The 10370-nt window shown below is 44.6% G+C and overlaps 1 protein-coding gene across 1 annotated transcript; it reads right to left on the bottom strand.

Annotated features, from left to right (window-relative positions):
• Positions 1–2939: 2939 nt before the first annotated feature.
• On the bottom strand, positions 2940–3841 carry LOC116754788 (translationally-controlled tumor protein-like). The gene is given in 3 exon segments (XM_032633765.1): positions 2940–3157; positions 3160–3228; positions 3547–3841. Coding segments are annotated over 3 exon segments (582 nt in total).
• Positions 3842–10370: the final 6529 nt, after the last annotated feature.

Genomic DNA, 10370 nt, shown 5'->3' with positions numbered 1-10370 from the left:
TAGAAAACAAACTTATGGTTACCAAGTGGGGGAAAGGGGTAGGAGGGATAAATTGGGATATTGGGATTGATATATACACGCTACTATATATAAAATAGTTAACTAATGAGAACCTACTGTATAGCACAGGAAACTCTACTCAGTACTCTGTAATGACCTATATGGGACTAGAATCTAAAAAAGAGTGGAGATATGTATATGGATAACTGATTCACTTTGCTGCACAGCCGAAACTAACACCACAGTGTAAATCAACTAGACTCCAATAAAAATTAGTTAAAAAAAAAAGAGAATGGGTTTCCTTCTTTCATTCCCCAATGTTTAATGATTGCCCATCATAGGTAGCACTCTGCCATGTGCTGTGGGGACAGAAAAAGATAAAGTCTCTGCCTTCACACTCCAGCAAGTGGCAGATGTGTTAAAAATGCAATAGTATGTTATGTCTGCTATTCAGTGGTGCTAGAGCTGGGTCATCCTGGCTTGTGAGGGTCTACTGTGAGCATCTCTTCCCAACTCTGTGTTCAGAGATGTCATGTTGGTAGCTTGACTGAGTATTTACACCACAGAAATTAGCAAATGCTACAAATCTTTTGAATCTCAGCTCCGTCACTGGCTGTGCAATCCTGGGTGAATCACTTCACCTCCCCAGCCTCGGTTTCCTTATTTGTAAAATGGATATAGTAAATATTGGTTCTTTTCTCTCTCCTAGGGAGAGGATGATTTGACACTTGGAATGCAAATCGGTTGTTCTTGGATGACAGGAAGCCCATTTCTCCTTAGATTAACTGCTGATACCCCTACCGCATCTCCTCAACTGGCACTGATGTTGCCCCAGGCTGGGCATTGTCCAGGGAGGGGCAGTAACTTATACTGCCCAGGCTTATTATGTACCCTGTGGGCACTAGGGAGAGGGAGGGGGAGACTAGAAACGGAGGAGATGATCATTGCTCTCTGCAGTTCATTGTTTCATTGTTTATAGCAATACTTGATCTCACGGCCTGCAACATTATGGATGTTTCACAACAAATGAATTCTAATTACAGCAGCAGCCAAAAATTGTTCAGGAAGGCAAGGTGGGGAATGCGGAAGAACCCTGGCCTTGGAGTTAGATCTAGATTTGTCTCCCACTTCTGTCATCACTAGTTGTTTGGCCTTAGGTAACGGAATGCCTATCTCTGAGCCTCATTTTCTCCAATTGTAAAAACGGGTGTGATGACAGCTACTGCAGAGATGTGTTAGAAGGTGTGGGGGAGACAATGGAGACAAAACCATTTTGTAACCTGTCAAGGACCATTACATGGGCCATCGAATGTGAGCAGTTAATTGCGGCAATATTGCCGGTTACCTAATATCTATTCTCTCCCTACTCCAAAACAGAACCCCTATTTTTAAAAAATAAATTTATTTATTTTTGGTTGCATTGGGTCTTCGGTGCTGTGCACGCTTTCTCTAGTTGTGGCGAGCAGGGGCTACTCTTCGTTGCAGTGTGGTGGCTCTAGGCACGCAGGCTTCAGTAGTTGTGGCACGTGGGCTCAGTGGTGTGGCGCGCAGGGTTTGGAGCGCAGGCTCAGTAGTGGTGGAGCACGGGCTTAGTTGCCCTGTTGCATGTGGGATCGAACCCGTGTCCCCTGCATTGGCAGACAGGTTCTTAACGACTGTACCACCAGGGAAGTCCCAGAACCCCTATTTTATTGGAAGTAACAATGCATCCAGCTCAAAGACTATACTTCCTTACAGCCTCGGGGAGCCAGCCTTGTGACTAAGTTCCAGCTAATGAGATGTAAGTAAAAGGTTTTTATGGAGTATACTTGCTTTACAATGTTGTGTTAATTTCTGCTGTATAGCAAAGTGAGTCAGTTATACATATACATATATCCACTGTTTTGTAGATTTCCTTCCCATTTAGGTCACTACAGAGTATTGAGTAGAGTTCCCTGTGCAGTATACACAGTATTCTATACAGTAGGTTCTCATTAGTTATCTATGTTATATATAGTACTGTGTATATGTCAGTCTCAGTCTCCCAGTTCATCCCACCCCTCCTTCCCCCCTTGGTAACCATAAGTTTGTTTTCTACATCTGTGACTCTATTTCTGCTTTGCAAATAAGTTCATCTGTACCATTTTTCTAGATTCCACATATAAGTCATATTATACGATACTTGTCTTTGTCTTTCTGACTTACTTTAGAGATGTAAGTGAAAGAGCTGATGGGACTTCTGGAAATGTTACTTCAAGGGAGTTGACTCAGCTAAGTGAGCCTCTTCTGCCTGTGCCTCCTTTCTCTTCTCACCTGGAATTTGGTACTCCAACGGCTGTCTTTGGCCTTGAAGTGACCTTGAAAATGGAAGCTCTTTGCCGTGATGGTAGAAGAGAACGATACAAGGAGGCTGGGCCCGTGATACTGGTGGCGTACCAACCCTGTCCTCTATTGCCTACTTCTGGGCCACTTCTATTTGAGAGAGAAATAAAATTCTCTCTTGTTTAAGTCTCTGCTGTTTTGGATTTCCTGTTACATGCAGCTAAATCTAACCTATGTGAATATTTCTGGATGGAGCTGTAGGAGACTAGAGGGGAGAGGCACCACCTCTGGGAGCACTTGCCCTGGGCTCAAATGGTTTACACGTTTATGAGGTTTCAGTGTTTCCACTTCTCAGCAGCATTTGACTCTGTTAACCATTCCTCTCTTCTTAAAACTCTTATCACCTGGCTTCTGTGACCTCACATCTCCTGGTGTTTGTGGGGTCTCTTTTTTTGTTTAGTTTAAATGAATTTCATGTTTTAGACAACCTACGTGACATGTTTTGTGGTTTTCTTCCTCAAAAACAATGCCTCTACTCCAAATAAAACAATGTCAAAATAAATGAAGAGTTCAAGGTGACATCAGTCCCATTTGTCTAAGTCCTGGTGCTGTGTGGATGAAAGGCAGCAGCCAGCCAGTTATGATGATAGGTGATAGATCCAAAGTAACAGCCAAATCTGTTCACATTTTTCCATCCCTAAGCCTTCCTTAAAGAAGATCATACGTAGGGTCACACCATCCTCACGGTAGCCCAGCAGAGCAGCCATGCCATCTAGACTTATGTTTTCACCAGTAAAGAACTGATTGTTTTTGAAATGAGCAAGAATGTGTTTGACTTGTTCTGCAGCCCCTGTCGTAAAGGTTTTACTCTTTCTGATCTCTGTTCTTCAAGTTTCCCTTTGATTGACTTCATATAATTTTGATGTACTTTTTCTTTAAAAAATAAATTTATTTATTTATTTTTGGCTGCATTGGGTCTTCGCTGCTGTGCGCGGGCTTTCTCTAGTTGAGGCGAGCGGGGGCTACTCTTCGTTGTGGTGTGTGGGCTTCTCATCGCGGTGGCTTCTCTTGTTGTGGAGCACAGGCTCTAGGTGCGTGGGCTTCAGTAGTGGTGGCTCGTGGGCTCTAGAGTGCCGGCTCAGGAGTTGTGGTGCACGGGCTTAGTTGCTCAGTGGCATCTTCCCGGTCCAGTGCTCGAACCCCTGTCCCCAGCATCGGCAGGCGGATTCTTAACCACTGAGCCACTAGGGAAGTCCCTGATGTGCTTTTTGTAGGCTTCTCTTGTGAAGCTGGTTTCCTGCAAGTGACGGTTCATAACAATACCCACACCAGTGATTACTGTGCTTTCGGTACCTTCGCCCTCCCGGCCTTCAGCGGAGGCATTTCCACCAATGACCAAGTCATCAGTGTTACCCTCTGTCCTACTACCTTCCCCTCCACCTGCAGACACAGCCCCCCACCCCACCCCCGTGACCTCCCGGATCTTGTAGATATTGGAGATCATCTCATCATGGTTGATGAGGTCCCGGTAGATGATCATGATGGGAAGGAGATGGCGGCGCTAGCTTAGTAGGAGCCCAGAGCTCAGGGCAGCAGCGCACGGCAGGGAGTGGAGAGCTGTTGGAAAAGTGTGGCGTCTCTTTGGGTTATCAAGTGACAGAAACCTTGACTTCTACTGGTTTCAACAACACCATCAAAAGAACATATTGTCTCAGTAACTCCAGAATAGTCCAGGAGTAGATGTTTGCACCCAGTTGAATAGAGGGGTTCAAACCATAGTATGAGTACTGGAATGACATTCAAAATATTTAACAACTGGCCTTGCTTTGTCATTGACTCTCAGAACAGTAAGAGGGAGTGTCCTGGAAGTCCCCTGCTGGTTCTGACATTAACTCTTCAGTTACCGGATCATGGGGAAGTTCAGGGATTGCAGAAGGGTGGCTGGGAGGAAGTGGCAAAATCACTCCTATTCCCAGGGGGTTCTGGGCAGCATTTACTTACCAACAGAAATATTTCAACAATAATCAGCCATTCCAGTGCGTACCAGGTGAACAGCAGCCCTGTGTTAGGATCCAGTTACTCTTTTATCCCCCTCTCTCAGCTGTACTATTCCATATGGACTCGGTTCTCAGACGGTCTCTCTCCCCTGGTTGTGAGATGGCTGCCAGTGGCTCCCAGGGCTGTGTGCTTCCTCCTTCACATTCAGCAAAGAGGAGTGAGGCCCTTTCCCCCAGCAGCCCTAGCGTAAATCCCGAGATTTGCTCTGATGGGGCTGGCTGAGATCATATGCCCGATCCTGATTGATCAATGTGGCTGGCGGGGGAGGGGGTGGGATGGGAGACTGGCTTAGGCTATGTCACCTACCCCATCATTGGACCCCCAGCTTAGAGTTAGCTTCTTTGGAGTATATAGGCTTAGAATTGAGCTGCTTTCCCCAAAGCAAAATTGGGGTACTGCTGTCAAAAGAAGAGGGGTCATGTATTGATTTCCTGCTGTATGTAACAAGTTACCACAAATGCAGTGGCTTCACACAACACAATTTATTCTCTTATAGTTCTGGAGGTCAGAAGTCTGAAATGGGTCTCATGGGGCTAAAACCAAGGTGTTGGCAGGTTGTGTTCCTAGGGGAGAATCCCTCCCCTTCCTTTTTCTAGCTCCTTGGCTTATGGCCACATCACTCCAGCTCCTGGTTCTGTTGTTAAGTTTCTTTCTCTGACTCTGACCTTCTTTCCTCCCTTATATAAGGACCCTTGTGATTTCATTGGGTCCACCTGGATAATCCAGGGTAATCTCCCTATTCAAAAATCCTTAATTTAAGCATATCTGTGCAGCTCCTTTTACCATGTAGGGTAACATATTCACAGAGTCCAGGAATTCGAACATGGACATCTTTGGGCCAGGGAAATGGGGTAAGGGGGGAGACCTTATTCTGCCTACCACGGAGTGCGTGCTGGAAGGCAAAGGCAGTAAGTATCTATTCTCTCTGCTTTGTCCACCATCTGTCTGGCTACTCTTTTGTATCTTTTGCAGATTCAGCCTTCTTTACCTGACTTTATTTATGTATTTTTCTTGGGTTTTCTTTTCTTTTTTCTTTCTTTTTTTTTTGGCTACACAAGCAGCATGTAGGTTCCTAGTTCCCTGACCAGGGATTGAACCCACACCCCTGCAGCGGAAGCATGAAGTCTTAACCACTGGACCTCCAGGAAAGTCCCATGGCTTTTCTTTCTTTCTTTCCCTTTTTCTTTCTTTCTTTCTTCCTTCCTTCCTTCCTGCTTTCTTTCTTTCTTTCTTTCTTTCTTTCTTTCTTTCTTTCTTTCTTTCTTTCTTTCTTTCTCTTTCTTTCTTCCTTCCTTCCTTCCTTCCTTCTTTCTTTCTTTCTTTCTTTCTTTCTTTCTTTCTTTCTTTCTTTCTTTCATTTTATTGAAGTATAGTTGGTTTACAATGTTGTGTTAATTTCTGCTGTACAGAAAAGTGATTCAGTTACACAAATACATATTCTTTTCCATTATGGTTTATTATAGGATATCAAATATAGTTCCCTGTGCTATACAGTAGGACCTCATTGTTTATCCGTCCTATATACACTAGCTTGCATTTGCTAATCCCAAACTCCCAATCCTTCCCTCCCCCACCCCTCTCTGCTTTACTTGACTTTAAATATTGTTTCTCAAGTTTCAGCTCTAGACTTCTATCCTCACTCTATATTCTCTCCCCAGGCAAGCCCACTGAGTCCAAGGCATAATTACCAACTATGGTTACCTATCCACATCTCTAGCCCAAACATCTCTGAGTCCAGACAAATTTATCTAAATGCCCACCTGACATCTCCACTTGGCTATCTTGATGGCCCTCCAAATTCAAGATGTCTCAAAGCTTCTCTCCAAACCAGGCCCCAAGTCAGTAAATGGCACCACCATCCCTCCAGCTATGGCAGCCAGAAACCTGGACAATCATCCTTAATGTCCATCCTCTCCTTCCTCCCAATCCAATCTTTGACTGAGTCTTTTTTTTTTTTCTATTTATTTGATGGAATTTTATTTGTAGCAACAACAATCATTAAAACCAAGCAAAAAACAAAAACAAAAATACCCTCCACTGAATGGGAATGGTACCTATTATTTGTCAAAACCATTTCAGTGGAGTTTGACTGAGTTTTTTCCATTTTACCTTCTTGATCTTAAATTCATCGATTTCTCTCAGTCTTCTCATCTTCCACTCCAAGCCACCACCTCTGTCTAAACTGTTAACTCTTCTTGCCTGGACTTCTGCATTGGCCACCTAAACCAGTCTCTTGGGTCCATTATGACCTATCTCCAGTTTGTTCTCCATACCATTGCCAGGGTTATTTTTCCAAAATGCAAATCTGATCATTTAACTCACCCACTCAGAACACTTCACTGGCTTTCCATTGCTCTTAGGAGAGAGACCAAAACCCTTCCCATGGTAGCTAAGGCTTTGTGGGGTCTGCTCCCTGTCTATTTCTCTAGTCCTGCCTCCCTTCAAGAATCTATTGGTCTTTTACTTCTTTTTGTTCCTCAAACTTGCCATGTTATTTCTCATCATTTAACCAGGGCATACTCTGTGCAGTCTGCCAGACTTCTAACTCATCTTTTATATTTCCCACAGACCCTATTCAACCTCCTGGACTAGATCGAATTCTCCCATTATAAACTGTCAGTGAATTCCATTATAAACTCTGCATTTCACCTAGGTAGTGCTAACACAATTCCAATTTTCCGTTTACTTGTCTATTCATTTGATTAATACTTGTTGTCCCCAACACAACCACTATTAGTCTGTAAGCTCCAGGGGAGCAAGGGCTTTGTCTGTGTCTGTTCGCCATTAAATCCCTGCACCTTGTTCTGTAGGCACTTCACGTCTCTTAAAACCACAGACGCACATGCTCATTTTTGAATCAGAATACCGAGGTTTGTTCCGAGGTCATACAACCAGCAGGGAGATAAATTCCAAATCTGACTCCAAAACCTGCCCTTTCTTGCTTTCACTCTGCTGTCCTCTGAGATGGGGGAAGTGTTGGGATTGTGCCTTTTCTGGATGTGCAGTTCTAGAAACCTCAACTGCTTCCTTTGGAAGCCTTTGGAAATGGATCTGAAAAGGCTGACAGTTTGCCTGAACTTATAGGGGTGGGGGGGGAAGTTTTCTTTTTCCTTTTCTTCCTTTTACATCTGTCTTTCTTTCTTTCTTTCCTCCCTCTCTCTGTTTTCCTCCTTCCCTTCCTTTCTTCCTTCCTCTTTTCCAAAAAATGCACAAAGTTCCTGCTCATTGCCAGACTCTGTTCTGGGAGATGGTGACATAAAGATGAATCAAAGAGCTCTGTCCTCAAAGAGCTCAAAATCTAGTCTGTTAGAAGTCTAGGTCAAGTAAATAAATTCCAAGCCAGTATCATTTCCTCCTCTGTAAAATGGGCATCATCCTTACTACACCAGAGTTTTTGGATGCAAGTAACTGAAACTGACTTAGGAATGAGATTTATTGGAAGGGCATTGGATGCGTCCCAGAGCTGAAAGAAAAGCAGGAGAACCAGACCCAGGAAACAGGAGGGTGGGCAGCTCATGGAGCCAAGTCCATGCTCTAGGAACTAGCTTGTGAGGACAATGCCACCGGCACTGTCCCCACTGTGACTGTTCCAGCTGTTCCCTTGTCTTTGAGACTGTCCCCCAAGATTCAAATACCCAGGTGGGAGCATCTCATGAAGGAAGCATGGGTCAGTCACCTAGCCGGACTCCAGCTGCCTAGATGTCGGGAGAGGAGATAATTGCTCCCTTCCGCTGCAGAATGGGGGTTGGCACTCAGAGCCCCTGACACTGCTGCTCTCATTTCCCTGTGGTTCTTGGGTGACACCAGGGCTAAATGATCTCTTGAGAGGTCACCTAGTCATCGAGTCCCTGCACAATGGTTTGCTGCTAAGTAGTAGGACTGGGACTTGAATTTGGGTCTAGCTGGCAGAGGAGCAGTTAGAGTTCTTGGCTACAAGCAACAGACACCACCTCTGCCAACTTTCAGCAAAAGAGAATTTATTGGAGGGATGTGGGCGAGGCTCAAAGAATTTATGGGGAGCTGTAGAAGCAAGTTTGGGGACAGACAGGAAGCAAAGGAGAGATGGAGGGTCTAGGATCATGTTGGAGATGCATTTACACTTGAGTGCTGCCACCACCAGCACGATGAATGACCTCCAGCGAGATCTTCTATTTTGGCTGTACTGCCTCCAAATTCAAATTCTCGGGACGTAAGGTGTTTGATGGGGTTAGTTTCCATCATGGCCCTGTCCTCCAGGGTGAGGATAGGAAAATGGCTTTTTTTAGTGGAATGGTCATTTGGAGTTACCTTTCCATCAAGGCCACAGAGGAAGTTAATACAGTGTTAGGGGGTGTTTATCAGTTATCTATCGCCGAAATAATAGTACATAGCAAACAATCACGTGCTTCGAAAGCATGTAACAATCAGCTCATACATCCGGTGGTCAGTTAGGCAGCTCTGCTGATTTTGGTTGGACTTGCTCACATGTCTGGAGATTGGCTGGTTATTGGCTGATCTAGTCTAACCTTGGCTGGGAGGACTAGGCCCTCTGGTTCTGCTCCTCCAGTGGGTTACTTCTGGCATGTTCTCCTAGGTAATGGCAGAGGCAGAAGAGGGGGCAAACCCTATCGCACAAGTGCTTTTTAAGGCCCAGCTTGCATCACATCTGCTGATAACCCTATTGGCCAAAGCAAGTCACATGACCAAGGCCAGCATCAGAGTGTGAGAGCACTGTGAAATATCACGGCAAAGGGTGTGGATACAGTTGGCCCTCCCTCCATATCTGCAGGTTCCACATCCACCTATTCAACCGACCATGGATCAAACATATTCGAAAAAAACAATTCCAGGAGGTTCCAAAAAGAAAAACTAGTTACATAGCATTTACATTGTATTTACAATTATTTAAATAGCATTTACAGTGTATTAGATATTATAAATAGTCTAGAGATGATTTAAAGTATACCGGAGGATGCGCATAGGTTACATGCAAATACTCTGCAGATTTTGGTATTTGAGTTGCAAGGGTGGGGTAGTGGTTGTCCTAGAACCAAATCCCCAGCAGATAACAAGGGAAGACTGTACAGGGAACGGTGAAGAATTGGTGCCATGTTTGCAGTCCATGGGGAAATGTCTAAAAGGAGTCAATGTCTGTGACAGATGTCAAAGTCCAAGTTCTTTCCATGTTCCACACCACCTGGGGCAGCAACCAAAGGAGCTTTTCTCCAAGACAGGCCTCTCTTCTTATTCAGTTGTATCACTTTGAATGTCAGGTTCATGAGAACAGGGACTTTTGTCTGTTTTACTCACCATGTAACCCCACTGTCTAGAACAGTGCTGGATACAAAACAGGTGCTTAACAAATAGTGATTGAGTGAAAATTCCCTTGTGAACTTACCTTATGCACCTAACCAAGATTTTTCACTTTTGTGGGGAGGTTGTATGCTATGGAGGAAAGGACTTAAAATTTGGACACAACTCAACCTGGGCTCGAATCTGGGCTTCATCCTTTGCTACCAGTGACCTTGGGCAAATTATCCAGTCTTCCTGAGTCTCATTTTCCTGTAGTGGAAAACTTTTGGGTGACCTCTCAGTGCAACCTCCCCATTTTCTGGTAATTGTCCCTCCCATCTCCACATATTTCCTGTGATGGGGCTTCTGTATTACGTGACCCTGTCCCCATCCCCCAACCCTGTCTCAACTGATTGGACCAGGGGTATGGATCTGAACCATAATGGGCCAACTAGAGTCTCTTCTCCAGAAATTTGGAATTCCAGTCTTAGTCTGATTGGCCTCTTAAATGGAGGAGATAGGAAATCAGGAGCTGGCTATGGTCATTTTCCACCAGAGAGAGCTGGTCTACAGCCAGAGAGAAGAATAAAGCCCTCATTCCAGATTATTTCTTAGGCCCAGTCAGCTATCAGACAGCTAGCTAGGCAGCTAGGTAACCACTGGTGTAATGGTTAAGGGCATAGTCTCTGGTTCCCGATTACCTTGGTTCAGATTCTGGCCCTACCATTTACTAGCTGAGT

This window comes from Phocoena sinus, chromosome 1 (genome assembly GCF_008692025.1).
Source record: "Phocoena sinus isolate mPhoSin1 chromosome 1, mPhoSin1.pri, whole genome shotgun sequence".
In the NCBI taxonomy this organism is placed as follows: domain Eukaryota; kingdom Metazoa; phylum Chordata; class Mammalia; order Artiodactyla; family Phocoenidae; genus Phocoena; species Phocoena sinus.
Note: the sequence above shows the minus strand (reverse complement) of the source record. Positions and strands in the feature narration are given on the sequence as shown.